This window comes from Phoca vitulina, unplaced genomic scaffold (assembly GCF_004348235.1).
Source record: "Phoca vitulina isolate PV1807 unplaced genomic scaffold, GSC_HSeal_1.0 scaffold39, whole genome shotgun sequence".
Lineage (NCBI taxonomy): Eukaryota > Metazoa > Chordata > Mammalia > Carnivora > Phocidae > Phoca > Phoca vitulina.
This window is the reverse complement of record NW_022589742.1, coordinates 14767941-14783306: the sequence shown is the minus strand read 5'-3', so window position 1 is coordinate 14783306 and position 15366 is coordinate 14767941. Positions and strand designations below refer to the sequence as shown.

The 15366-nt window shown below is 41.1% G+C and overlaps 1 protein-coding gene across 5 annotated transcripts in view; it reads right to left on the bottom strand.

Moving 5' to 3' along the window:
- The window catches only part of ENOX2 (ecto-NOX disulfide-thiol exchanger 2), a 285542-nt gene that overhangs the window by 81131 nt on the left and 189045 nt on the right, over positions 1 to 15366 (bottom strand). The window contains exon 1 of one of the 5 annotated variants that reach the window (XM_032428211.1): positions 1897 to 1986. The exons of the other annotated variants lie outside the window; for them this stretch is intronic. Within the exon in view, the coding sequence (XP_032284102.1) occupies positions 1897 to 1945 (49 nt within the window). The 5' untranslated portion in view covers positions 1946 to 1986. Of the gene's footprint in view, positions 1 to 1896; positions 1987 to 15366 lie in introns of those variants that run through there. 5 annotated transcript variants of the gene reach the window in all.

Sequence of the window (15366 nt, the reverse complement as noted above, 5' to 3'; positions counted from 1 at the left end):
GTCATTGCCATCTGTTTATTTTTATATTATACTTCACTTGATTAGTCAATTATTGTCAGTTATTTGATCTTGAAGACAACACACACACACACACACACACACACACACACACACACACATATTCTGTGATACACCCATCCTGTAGTAGACTTAATTATTTCATATGTTTCCTTTATTTCCTTTGAAACAAGTTCAGTATGTTGGTGTCGTCTCATCAACCATACTCTTTTTATTAAGACAAAAGCTGTCCTTCTCTGGCAATTTACTCTCCTGTAATTCTCTTTCTTATGTCCAGGTCTATATCCATTGGCTTTTATGCTTGCTGTAATTTTATTACACAGTATCGTGCAGAGTTGAGGAGAGGATTTTGTCAACAAACATCTATTGAAAGTTTGTTAAGAGTAGGAAGCAATCCTGCCTAGTGACCAAGAGTATGGGTTTGGGAGTCAGATGGTTTGGGACTAGAGTCTAGCTGTACTAAGTAACTGTAATGTGCTCATTCTGTTTCTCTCTTTACTCCTCTTCTTGCTGGTCTGCCTTCCAGACTTCCTTTTATAGTTGCTGTACATTCACCGAACATTTTCTATGTGTCAGGCTCCATCCTAGACGTTGAATACATTATGGTGAGTCAAACAGGCCTCAACCTTGTTTTTAGGAAGCTCTCTAGTGCAGGAGGGAGATACTAAAATACAGATAAACATAAAATAATTACATATTGTGATAAGTTTTTTGAATAAAGAACTGGGTTTGATGATAAAAATGGCAAGTTACAAATTTAGGAAAGTGATAGTATCGACCTTATAGGTTTGTTGAAGATTAAATTAGATAATGTGGGTAAAAAAATTTAGCATGGTTTCTGGCTCATAGTAAGTACTTGGTAAGTGGTAATAATAACATGTAATAATTAAGATGATGATGATGAACCCAGCCCTTGAAGGGTTCAAAGTCTACTGAGAGATACAGCATATATAGGAATTACAACAATACATTATACAGATGATGAAACAGAGGCACAGGCAGTTTAAGTAATCAGCTCAATATTGCACAGCTAGTAAGTGGTAAAACAGGGAAATGAACCCAGGCGACTCTGGTACCAATGCCCATAGTTTTATCCATCACACTAAACTCCCTCCCAAAGAGCCCTTTATTTTCTGTGTTCCCCTAGCTCATTGAACACATTACTATGATAGCCTTTATCACATTATATTTTTTATCACCTCTTTCTATGTCTGCCTCTCCTCCTAGACTCTGGATTCCCTTATTCCTCTTTGTTATTCCTAGTGCCTAGACACTGTGTCTGACACAAAGCAGATGTTTAATAAATGATTTTAAATAAATGAATCAGGAAATATATGAACTTATGTAGGAGAGTCCTGCATAGACATTCTGCTTCCTGGAAGAAGGTAGGCATATAGCACGTGCCAAGCTACTCAGAATGGGATACCACTCTGTTGTTGTGTTAGATAAAACCTGTTTTGGTGGGTTTCTTCTGAGGACTAAATACTAAAAATTTTAAATGGAGAGGGGAAGATAAATGGTGATAATTTGAGGTATTATAATCTTAACATGCTGATAATATAAGAAAATAACAATTACATAAATACAAACTTTAAGGAAGATAAATCTGTAGATGGGAAGGTATTTTTCATCACATAAATTCCTCCTGGGTAAAAAGGAACCGACTAGAATTTCTTTGAAAATTTAAAGGTAATTAAATTTACTAAAATAAATCTGCATGTAGCAGCCATATTTTTTAGCTCCTTGAGGGCAGGGGATATAAATCTCATTTACTTTTATTATATTCCATAGTGATTAGCTCAAAGTAGGTGCCAATTAGTGTGCTTTTAAATAAGTGAACTCTGGAAGAACTCAGCAATTGTATAAAGTGGGGCTTACCTGCAAAGCCTATTTCATAGACCCACAGCCAAATAAAATCTCTTTGCATTGTGTAGTACTGCACCGTGGACTTAGCCCTCTAGTCATTTCTGCAGAAGGAAGATAGTGGTCCAAAGCTGGGTGAAACAGACCTCTGGAACATACCAGGACTTAGATAAATGGTGAATAATAGTGTTAATGATAGTAATTATAACAAGACTAAAGATAGTTAACACTTATTTAATACTTACTATGTGCCAGGCACTGTTCTAGGCACTTTATGTACATTAATTTAAAACTCACAACAACCCTATGAAGTAAGACCTCTCACTATCCCCATTTTACTGATGAGGTAACAGGAACAGAGAGGTTAAGCAACCTGTCAATGGTCATACAGTTAGCTCGCAGTGAAGCTGGGATTCAAACCCAGGCAATCTGACTCCACAATTCATGCTCTTAACCACTATACTATATTAAACTAGGGAAATCATAAAGTTATAAAATATTTGAGCTGGGAGGGCTGTCGAGCTCATCATTACACAGATGGGTGTTCCCTAAGTCCTCTATTGCAGGGATTCTTAACTGGGGCTAAGTTGCCCACTCCCCAACCAGGGAACATTTGGCAATATTTGGAGACACCTTTGGTTGTCACAACTGGAGGTAAGAGGTGCTACTGGAATCTAGTGGGTAGAGGCCAGGGATACTGCTAAACATTCTACAATGTACAGGACAGCCCCCCACAGCAAACAATTATCTGACCCAAAGTGTCAATAGTGCTAAGGCTGAGAAACCTTGCCTTACTGCAGCAATTTTCATGTGTTCTTACTGGAGAGTGCATTATACCCTTGGCTTCTTTTTTTTAAGATTTATTTATTTATTTACTTGTCAGAGAGAGAGAGAGAGAATGCACACGAGCACAAGCAGGAGGAGGGCAGGCAGAGGGAGAAGTAGGCTCCCTGCTCAGTGGGACTCAATCCCAGGGGCCTGGTATCATGACCTGAGCCGAAGGCAGATGCTTAACCGACTGAGCCACCCAGGCATCCCATACCCTTGGCTTCTTCACAATCCCTTCCAATCTATCACATGTGCAGCCAATTCTACCTTCTGTAGTTTATGAACTACTCCCTTATGCCACTGTACTAAAACAAATCAGACCACCTCCCCCATCAAGAATCTACTAACATTTTTAGCATGGTTACTTTTATGCTTCACACCAAAGAAATGATCCTCAGGGTGGAGAGTCTAGGTGCCTCGGAAGTTCTGCAAATAGCACTAGGAATACAGTAACAAAGAGAAAGGAAGTTTAGAAAATACTTCACGGAACACAGAAGAAAACACCATCTCTAGCACACCACACAGGACCTGACATACAGTAGGCACTCAAGAAGTACATGTTGTAAAAGGCTGTGGCACAAGGGCAGGGTTGGGTGTCCTAGAACAGAATAACATTGTGCTTTCTGTTCTCTGGCTAAGGGAAAGGAAACAGCAGGATAAATCATGTTTTGGTTCTGCATTAAGCCTAGGGCTCAAGGTTTTATCTTCTGTTTGGTATTTATTGCTCATGAAGCAATATATTGTGCGTTGCAGGTGCTATTTTGAATCCCTCTTCATTTTCTTTGAAAATTAACAATCCATCATTATTTGTGAACAATGCGCTGAAGCCCCAGGCACATCCCTCTCTCTCCGATCACAGACGTCACCAGCAGTCACACAACAGCTTGCATCATGGCTATGCAGTGTGAGGGAACTGATAGGGGCTTTTGTAAGACACGGCTCCTAGGTGGCTTGAGAGAGATGATACTATTAGACAAGCAAGGGCTTTATTTCCTTATGAGTGTTTCCAAGAACGGATCAAAGAGCCACTCAAGAGGATCAGGGTGTCACAACATATTCTTCCTTGGAGAAGAGGAGGGGAATGGTGGGGGAGGGAAAAGGGAAAGGTTTTATGCTAGCCTATATTATAGGTAATCATTTTCACAAGGGCTGAGTGGCAGGGTGGAGGGGGGGAGATAATAGCTTGATCCTCAAGGTATACAGATGAGAACCTTGGGGTAGAGAGTGCTTTCTCAAACTAACCCTCATCCTGGAAGATTCATTGGTTTAGTCTATAAGCTGGAGGGTCCTGGACACAAGCACCTCTATGTTGGAGCAGTTACAAGGATATTCAAGATGGTTTTTTTGAGGGAGGAGGGGCAGAGGCAGAGGGATAGAGAGAATCTTAAGCAGGCTCCACACCCAGCACGGAGCCCGATGTGGGGCTTGATCTCACGACCCTGAGATCACGACGTGAGCCGAAATCAAGAGTCAGACGCTTAACCACCTGAGCCACCCAGGTGCCCCATGGATATTCAAGGTTCTTAACTAGATCTACATGAAGCTAGAGTGCCAAGCCACCCCTCCAGATAGCAGTTGCTGTGGGGGTGGGGTGTAGCAAGGAAGAAGAAGGACACAGGTCTTAGCATGCACCTCTCCAAGGAACTCACAGCATATATCCTGCATTTATAAAGGCAACAAGATATAGTGGAAGAAATATAGATTTTGAGCCAGATAGACGAAAATCAAATCTTGGCTCTACTATTTACTAGCTGTGTGACTTTAGGCAAGTTCCACATACTTTTTAGACTGTTTACTCACCTGTATTATTCACCTAACAATAATGATGTTGATTCCTAGTATTGATTAAATGCTTATTATGTGCCAAACACTGTTTTAAGGCTTTATATGTACTATGTAATCTAATCCTCACAACAAGCCTATAAAATTGGTAATTTTATCATACCCATTCTACAGATAAGGAAAATGAAAGACAAAGAAGTTAGGAAGTTGCCCAAGGTCATAGGTGGAGTTAATGCTGGACTTGAAATTCAAATTCAGGCAGTATAGCTTCAGAGCCCATACTTTTAACCCCTGAGCTATATATTCTCACTACACTATAGAAAATGCTGAGCAAATATTCAATCATGATCTTAACCCCACTTCCTTTATCTTTCCCTTGTTTTAGTTCCATTAAGAAAGAAACCATTCAGTTGCCCTGTGGGGGTCTCTTCTCCCACTTCTCAGAGCTGGAGCTGGGGGCCTCCTTTGCTATTTCAAGGTGGACTGGCACAGATTGAAGAATCTCAGTAATAGTCCTTGTCACTTCAAGGTTATCAGCTGTATGTGAGCCAAGAGAATAGGTTGAGGTTGGATGCAGGGGTCCTGGAAGTCCAATAGGCTCCACCATTAGGACCTTGGAAGCTTCCTCAGTCAGTAAAAGCAGGGGCTAGCCACACTAGAGAGGCTCTCTTGGGCTTTTCTGGACTAAGTCTGTCATTCCCATCCCTGGTTTCTTGGGCTTCTGAGATCCCAGTGAACTCATGTTACCCTGGTCTAGGTTGAATGGTCGACAATGGTGGTCTAGTTTTGAGACTGCATCATTGCATTCATTCCATATTTCCTTACCTAATATTTAGACAAAAAACACCAAAAGCATAAATGGGCTGCAAAAATGCTACCTTACCCCAACTCTTTTAATGTCTGTGCTAACTGCCTGTTAAACCACACATTTCTTTTCCTGGTTTTGAAACAAACACATTAATATTACTGTCAGGATCCCAAATGCTGTAGGTATTGCTTTTCAATTAGAAATCTTAATATTTAACAAATCAGGTACTGAGCATGCTCTTTAAGTTAATGGTGTGACTGGTGGTGGAGGGGGAACAGTGAAAGAAAAAAAAGAGAAGCATAAATTCTTTAAGTTCCCAAAGCTCTGTGGTCTATACTTTCCTGAGGTAAGTTGCGTAAGAGGTAACTTGGCACCCCTGCTGCTATGCTGTTGGAAGTCTGGAAAGATCTCTTGGAGGAAAAAAAAAATAGTCCTGGGGTTAATCCACAAGCCATTTTACTTTAGCCCTTGTTGCTGAAAATCTTTCCAACATGTTTCAGTCCACTTCCTTGCCATAGGAGATGGAGTACAACAAAGATAAATATAAACTAGATCTGGAATTAGGAGGGCTGAGTTTCAACTCTGGCTTGACTCTTTTCTTGCTGTGTAGCAATCACTCACACCTGTGTTTGTCAGCGTGCGGTCCAATCATTTGCATCACAATCGCCTGGGGTGATTGCTAACTAGCCAAGTTCCAGGGTCCACAGCTGAGGTTTCCATCTGGGTGGTGCTGGGGAATCTGCCTGTTGAGCAACCACCCAAGATAACTCTTAGGCCTACTACAAATTTGAGAAACACAGAGCTTTGGTCTCCTCATGTATAAATAAGAATGATGCCGCTCCTTTCACAAGGTTGTGGTGAAAACACAGGTGGTCGATACGTGCTACCTATACCTGAATCATTGAGTGAGATTATGGCAGGGCTTCAGGATCCATTCTGAATATTAATTTAACAAACATGTTAAATCCATGCACTATTTGGTGGTACCAGAGTGAAAAATTCATGTTTCCCTGCCCTTTGAGGGGCTCATAGACTAGTGGGAGAGACACACAAACTACTGCATAGCTTGATACTGGCTAAACAGAGATTGAAGGGGAGGCAGTTACTCTGCTGGGAGGAGAGGTGGTGGTAGAGAGGAAGGGGGAGCATGGAGGAAGTGATGTTAAACTGAAGAAGTCACTTTGAAGTGAGTTTCAAAGGATAAACCAATTATGATGGTACTGTGGATATCTTAAAAAGGTATAGGAAATAAGGCTGTATTTGTGCTAGGTCTAAAAACTAGAATAGAAACCAGAGGTGGAGACAAACCATAAGAGACTCTTAATCTCAGGAAACAAACTGAGGGTTGCTGGAGTGGAGGGAGGTCGGAGGGATGGGGTGTCTGGGTGATGGACATTGGGGAGGGTATGTGTTATGATGAGCTCTGTGAATTGTGTAAGACTGATGAATCACAGACCTGTACCCCTGAAACAAATAATACATTATGTTAATAAAAAAATAATAATAAAAAAGAAATTGCCTTTGTTTGGGGGGAATGGGCGTGAGCAGAGAATATTTCCCATATCAGTTTACTTATCACTCCTCTCTCCTAAAAGTAGAATATTAAAAAACTGGAGTCATTTTGTATTCTCCAGTTGGTTGGACTTTGAGAGGATGGGTATTAGACTATATTGTTGAGTTGCTTTGCGAGTCACTAACTACAAGGCCATGGTCTAAGTCAGAGGGGTGGGACACTGGCCATGACCACTATAAACAAGTCAAGTGTTAAATCCTACTGATAATGGGAACTTTGGCTTGAGAACTGGCTGCCTCAGCAGAGTCATCCTCAAATATTAAGGGTGATGCTATATATACACAGCCACAGGAGGCAGTGACTAATGGCTCTGCCTTGCGCCAGCAGCTCTGGCTCCTTTCTAGCTTCTTTACCTTGACAAGCAGCCTAAGCCGAGTTTTCAAACTCCACCTCAATTTAACAAATAATCAGAAAACAATAGCTTGTACCATATAGAACTTCATACTGCCTCCCCCCAATGTCATGTTTCAAAGTAACTGATTTTTTTTTCAAAATTGCAACACACTTTCACCAATCTCCATCATGCCTTTGGCCAGACCAAGCATGATAAACTCTCAATCTTTAATGCTGTGTGACCCTGAATAAAGAAAAAATGAGATTATAACTAGTTAAGATCACGGTTTTTGTATTAGTTCTAATCCTGGCCTGCCATTTACTAGTTGTGTGATGCTAGGGAAGTAACTTAATGTCTCTGGTCTTCATTTTCCACATCTGAATCATAAGGACAACAATAGCATCTATCTCATGGGGCTGTGGTAAGGCTTAAAGGAGAAAATATGTGAAAAAAAAAGTCCATTGCAGTGGCTAGCTCAGGAAGTGGTAGTAAAATACTAGTAATTATTATTAATATACTAACAATAGTGGGCATTAACTCTGATATCTTATAGAAAACAGGGGCCATTTGGGGTGGGGAAAAAAGGGGAGTATTATAATTCCTTCAGTTGTGAAAAGGACAGGAAAATACCAGTAGGGGAACTAGCCATTAATAATACTGGGGTATGTATTTAAACAGAAAAGAATAATATGGCTTCTCTCTAACCAGTTCTTTACCAAGAGCACTGCCAGAAAGAACAGTGGGACTAATTTATATGCTTTTCATCTGCTACATTTTTAAAAGTGGTACTGCTAATAAAACCCTCAAAATATTTTCCAGTGTTAACCATCCTCCTCCACCATATATACCCCAAACCCATCAGACTTGCTGCCAAAACCTATTTGCTTTTTTCCCAAAAGCATGGATGGCATTTACATCCATGCTCTCACTTGTGATCACCCCATCTGTGGTGGAGGAAAGCTAGAATTACTTAGTATCACTTCTTCATTTCCATGATAAGGATGGGAGGCAATGGGGTAAGCAGGAAAACTTGCTTTTCATGGCCATCTTTCCATTAAGACAAAGAGAGGTTATGCCCATAGCTGTGACCTCTGACAGCTGGGCAGAGGACACCCACTGTATTGGCCTACTCCAGGAACAATTCATATGCAAGTGACTTGGTCAGCACTTTGTGATTCTGGGACAATATTAATAATAGTACCTTTCCCAGAATCTATCTTACACATGATATATTTTTCCCCATTTAATTCAATAGTTCTCCTGAATATTTTAATACAGCAATAGTAGTCCAAATAGCAAACAAGAATGAGTTATTGACTTTCCTTCCTTTTATCCATTTCTGCTGTAACTTAAATTTTCTTCCTGAGTGAATCTCCAGGCCACTAGTGACATCACCTTTAATCCATTCATGTTTTTTTTTAAATTGGCTTTAACATGGACGGGACATAAGCAGCTAAAAAATAAAAGATGTCTACGTTGGGGATGATCTCCAGAGCAAACCTTACAGGGATTGGTAGAGCAAATTTGATTTGAAAATGGTTACAGAGGGTGAATTCCCTGTAAATAATGAATTGGAAAGAAAATCAGGCTGGGAGTATTTGCTTATCCACTTATTTCCACATGGAAGAAAAGCCATAATTCCTGTCAGCCTGTGCTTATAGCGTGCCTAGATTGGTCAGAGGGAAGCCAACTGGTGACAAACATAAATACACAAGCCCACCCGTTCACTGCATTTGCTGTCAGGTTCAACACCAAGGAAAGCCAAAAGATAATAAGTCTTTGGGTAACAACCCATAAATCCGTGGTTACAGTTCAAGCACTTAACTTCAAATTTCCAAATGACCGTGCCACTGTTCTTTCTTCTCCCAGAAGCTAGAAGTTCACTGTCAGAAAGGAGAGGGGAGATATAAGGCAGCTGAAATGCTCAAAGACCCTGGGAAAATTATGGGAAAGCAGGCCCTCCCCATTCATCACAACTTCTTGAGAAACCAACTGGTATGTCACTGGGAGATATTGTCAGAGCAAAGTGGCTACTTTTTTTTTTTTTTTAATTAAAGTGAAACTAGCTTTCAAGAGTGGCTACCTTTTTAAAAAATGTAAAGCTAATTTCTATATGTCAAATCCTATTTGCCACTCACACTGTCTTTCTCTAATATTTTTAAATTAATTATTGAGTAGGTACAAAGGGGAATTTATAAGAGACAAGTGTAAAGTATTAAAAAAATGGTGCATTTGGGGTGGGGAAAAAAGGGGAGTATTATAATTCCTTCAGTTGTGAAAAGGACAGGAAATCTTTAACACAACATAACAAAATTATGTACCCAACGTGCAGTTTAAGAAAAAGAATATAATTATTACCTTTAAAGGCCTCATGTGTTCCTCCCTAATTCCTTCCATCTCCCCTCAGAAGTAACCACTATTCTGAATTTTGTGTTAATCATTACTTGTATATACTTACAGTACTACTACATATGATGATGCTATCTCTTCAGAAATATTTTATCTGAATTTCTGAAGGATTCTTTAGTTGCCAAGAGCTTTGCGTTGTGCTGTTCTCTCTCACATTTCTCCCCTTTCCCTTGCTTCTCTGCCTGTCCCGTGCAGCTTGTCCAGTAGTCTGTGATCCGTGAAAGAACATGAGTGTTAAAGATATCATTTAATGGTGAACCCATAGGGAAAGACAGTAATTCTTTTGTAATATGGCTAATTTCCTTTTGTTTTTTCGAGCATATCACTGCACGGGCCTTAATTTGTTTACCCGGAGGTTTGGGGACATGAAGATGGCAGTGGGCTAAAGAGCAGGGTGACAGGGCTGTGTGTATTGCCTAGCATGGTTTTGGAGTCAGAAGACTATGCTATTTACTGGCTGTGTGACCTTGGGCAAGTTACTTACAGTCTCTGAGATTTGGCTCCCTCATTGCAAAAATGCAGACAACTATAATACTGATCTTAGAGGGTTGGTGAGATGGTTAGACAAGAGCTATTAATTGTAAAAGTGTTTTTGAAAGCTGTGAGATACTCTATAAAAGTTAGTTGTTAATGATGCTGCTATTCTGCTGCTGTTGTTGATGCTCTAATATCAGTTCTGTTAAAGTCAAGGTGAAAGACTAGATAGTTTGAATTTTCTAAGTCTGGAGCTAATCCACAGATTTACCCTTGCCAGCTGTCTGGCAAAGCTGGCATGGCGCAGACAAAATTAAATTTTCTTTTCTAACGCTATTACCCGTCTACATGGGAACTTTCCACCTTCAAACACCTTCTTCAAATCCCACTGTACCTGCCCAATCTGCATGTGTGGGAGTTGTGTTCGCTCTGGCCTACGTCAGCACTGGAGCCTAGGGCAGAAAGTAGTCACACATTACAGGCATCTAACATTTTCTCTTCTTAGTCATTTCTCATAGGACAGTTCTGGCTGGTAACTCGAACAGAAATGTATGCAGGATGTGCTCATCATCTGATCAGTTTGTGCCTAAGGAACCTTCTGAAGGTCCTGACTTTTGCCTGTGCAATATTAACATAACCATTTGCATGTTATTTCCATTTTGTTTTTAAAAGGGTCTCTCCTTGAAGATCTGTGAGAATGACAGTAAGCAGTGAAAAGCCACGTTTCCATTCTGCAAACGATATAATCAAATCTGTAAATGGGTAAAAATACACACAAGAGACGTTCCATAAAACTGCTGGCAATTATTTCAGTGAACAGACGAAAGTTGTGCATGATTCCCCACAGCTGCTGCAGGCGTTGAAGGAAGAGATTCAAACAACAGAGGGGGGAATATCGATCATCTTTTTGAATACGGAGCTAGGCTACCTGCTTGGGTGCCCAGGAGAGGGTGAGAGAAGAAGAGTGCTGGTAATATTCCCACACACGTTTCCCACCCTTGAGGCTGGACAGCCACATGCCCATCTGCTGCTAAGAAAAAAATATAGACAGGGCTTAAGTACATGGGACAGGCAGTTTGACCTCTGAGGTTGCAAGGCTCTTGCCCTCCGCCTAACAGCTGACGCCTGGAACAAGCAGGCCAATCCCTCATGACCACAGCAGGGGCTAACAGGAGGGCTCCAGCTGAGGGATGGCTGCAGCTATGGCAACAAATGCCCAGGAACGAGTTAACACCAACCAAAGGGGTTAATGAGAGAGGCAAGGGCTTTTATACAAATGCATTAGGGAAAGAAACGCGATACAGTGGGAATGAGGTCCATTAATAAAGCTAAGTGATAAAATCCACCACCATTCTTAAATTGGACTTGGCTACTTAAACTGCTTTTCCAAATCAGTCTCCTGTGTTCTAGCTGTTCATTGAGATACTAAACTTATTTAAAGAATAAAAGCAATGCTATATGCAGTGTAAAAGGAAAAAGTAGGCTGGGCAAAAGGGTATATAATTAGACTTGCAAACAAAGGAAGGAAGAAAAGAGATGTGTACAACTATGGTCTGAATATGTTCAAACAGCTTGTTGTTACTAACAATCACCACCTGACAATAAATTTCCCCCCTACATGTGGATTACAAATTGCATTATTATGATGCATTAGAATCAATCTGAGTACCAATGATAATGGGTGGTTGGGTGGCTAAACATGGCCCCCAATTACTGCTGAGTGCCCTCTCCTTTTGTGGCTACAAAACAACTGTCATCAATATTCTCTCATAGAGGATTTTTTTTTATCAGCATTATGTCCTCAAAACATCCCTGGAAGGCAGGTCAACATTGATGGGCTTTTTTGAACAAAACAGGGAGGCATGGAGAGGTTAAGTGAAAATTAGCAGAGGCAGCACCACCATTCCATAACAGAATTTGGGTTATAAAGGCAGCCAAGGTACAGAAGCAAAGGGCTTTGGCTGTTCTTTCAATGATGGCAGTGCCTACTGAATGTGGTGGATCAGTTTCCAGTCTTCCAATCACTTTCTCAGCCACAGTGAAAAGCATAGATTCCTTAAGCCACTACAGTTGGAATGTCTGGTTGTAGCACAAAGCACAGTACCACAGAATATCTTTTAACTCTGGTATAGTACAATACAAGCCCAGAGTAAAATTTTACTTCTTTTTTTTTAAAAAAAGATTTATTTATTTTAAAGAGAGAGAGAAGGGGGGGTGAGGGGCAGAGGGAGAGAGAGAGAGAGAATCTCAAGCAGACTCTGTGCCCGCTGCGGGGCTCGATCCCATGACTCATGAGATCACGACCCAAGACAGAACCAAGAGTCAGATGCTCAACTGACTGAGCCACCCAGGTGCTCCCCAAAATTTTACTTCTGAGAAGAAAAAAAAAGAGTACACTTGAATTCAGAAATTAGTATAATCCATCTGAATAGTATTTCCTAGTGGCATGAATGAATGAATGAATGAATGAACGAACAGTATTTATTGAGGCCCTCTTAGGCTTTTTGTTAGTGGCTGAAAGGGATGTAAGAGAAGTAAAAGACAGTTACTTCTCTCGGACAGCTTGTGATCTACTTCAGGGTGGAGGTGGGCAAATTCACACACAAAATGGAAAGGAAAGGAAAACTCATAAAAGGCCTAAGTATAAAGTGACAGTCCTGTTTGTCCTACTCATTAGAGGAAAAAAGCAAGAAAACCTTAAAGGTAGGGTGTTGGTACATTCCTACATGAATGTTACCAGAAGAACTTAAGCTGATAAGCATATTAGACACTTCCATCAATAATGAATGTACTCACAAGAGGGGTGGCCAAAGGAGATGAACAGGAGAGAGCATGAGGTAAATTAGATGGACAGATGAGGTTAGGGAACCAGGATGGAGGTGTCTGCCTTATTTGAATATGATCACATTGTTTTTTTAAAAAAAGATTTATTTATTTTAGAGAGAGGGAGAGAGAGAGAATGAGAGCACGGCAGAGGGGGGCAGAGAGAGAGAGAGAGAGAGAGAGAGAGAAAGAGTCCTCATGACCTAAGCGGAAACCAGGAGTGGGACACTTAACTGTGCCGCCCCGACACACTTCATGTCGTTTTTGAATCAAACTCCTTTGATATGGCCTGATTCATTGGGGACAGTGCTACTCAGGCAAGTACATCTGGTCGGCATGTTGCTATGTACAGCTAAGAACTAGAGGGCAGATAGTTTGAGGTATAGTGCTCTGGTGAGCACATGGAAGGCAGATAGTCTGTGTTGTGGGCTGAAGAGCGGCCCACAGGTTTTAGCTGTTAGACATACAAAGTGGCCAAGTTGTCATTCTATTTCAGAAATGAAGGTGTTCGACTTGTGTGCCTGTGCAAGTAGAGTGTTAGTCCACTCATAGGGTATCTGCAAGGAGAGACTGAATTTTCCTGAAAAAAGCATTTTGGATCTGTTTTAGTGACTTAGCTGATATTCATCAGTATTCCAGATAATACCTTCCTGAGCCATTTCACTTTCCACTTTCCTCTATCCACAGCCTCAGGCTACACACCTCACCTTGCCTTGTCTTGCAAACACAACTGGCTGTAGGAGAGTTGGGCAAGGGCTGTAGATTGTTCTAGAAAACTCAACCACTGAACACACACATTGTCCTCCTTACAGTGGCAAACAGTGTGACCATCACAGGTGAAAGCTGAACACTGCAAGGAGCAACAGGCTAAAAAGCTTCCCCAGATCTACTTGTAAATTTCTCATTGAGAAGAATTACATTCAGAATTGCAACCTGACTGTATCTCCCTCTATAGGACCTATCCTTTACCACTACTATATCTTTGTGGGAAATTTGAAAGAGACCACAATTATGCCCAAAGGAACTATCATGCTATAAGAAGTTTGTGACTCTAGCCCCTGCAGCTTCAAGGTCTTGTAGTTCTGACAATAGACTGGATGCAACTTTATAGCCTCAGAGCCAATCTTTGGATTTTTCCAGGAGTATGAATGGCAAGTTACTACATGAATGTTACTTGTAGAACTTGAACTGACAAGTATATTAGACACATACATCAGGAGTGCATGAACTCACAACAGGGTTGGCCAAAGGAGGTGAGCTGGAAAGAGAGAGCCCGTGGTAGATTAGGAAGACAGATGAAGGTTAAAGGGAACCAGGATGGAGGTGTCTGCCATGATCTGAATACAATTATGTCTTTTTTGAGCCAAACTCCACTGATAGGTCCTGCTTCCCTAGGGGCAGAACTTCTCGGGCAAGCAAGCTTAAAAATCATTTGGGAAGAAATATTTCTTTCCTCTGACATGAGCAGCTAGGTAGAAAAGATGAGCAGACATTTGCTTTGGGAGCAAGAGGTGCTGAGCTTAATGCCCATCATCTCCTGGAGATGATGATGTATTGTATATACACATAAAATCACTACAGCTGCTTGCTATTTCCAGGGGGTCAGAGTACACAGTCTTTTATCTCCAAATGTCTGTTTTTCAATCTGGCTGTATCTTGAAATCTGTTTTGAATACAACCCAGACAGGAAGGTTTTGGTAAAGCATGCAGTGACTAACCTTCAAGCAAAACAGAAAGCCAGGAGAGCAGCCTGACCTTTGCAGTAAAATTAATTTGATGCTTACAATCTAACCTAGAGTCCGTGGACTTTATTCATGTGACAGAGTCACAGGACAATTTAGCAGGGATTATTAAATTCCACTTAAGCTCATCAGAGAGGAGAACTGAGGTTGATACATTTCAGGACACCAACGAATGGGCCAAACCCATGTGGGAAAAGAAAGGCAGATAGACTTCTAGGAATAAAGTGGAAGAAGCTCCACTTGGTGCACAGTAGAGACTCAATGAGAACTGATTCAGTGAATGAGGCAAAAGAGTAAGACAAATCTCATGTCTGACACCCAGAGAACTTCTTCCCCACCATACACACACATGCAACTTCAATCCTTTTGAGCTTCTCATATAGGGAAGCCATATGGCAAGTGCCAGAGATCCCAGGGTAAGGCTGGGAAGGTGAGTGTGTTGGAAGCTGGTACAAGACATGCCATCTTTCTGTATTCCCCTTCCCATTCCTGCTGGTGGTAGGAAATCTGGGGCAGGAGATTGCTAATCAGAAATGGAGAAAGCCAAATAGATACCAATGAATTAAGAAGAATGCATCTTCCCCAAGAGGGCTAAGAGAGCCTCACACAGGAGAACAATGTTGGGTTTCCAGAAAGCCTCCACACCAGCAGTACCAACCCCAGCATTACCCAGAGGGAGTCAGTGTTCCAGTTGCTGCACTTTAACAAGTGT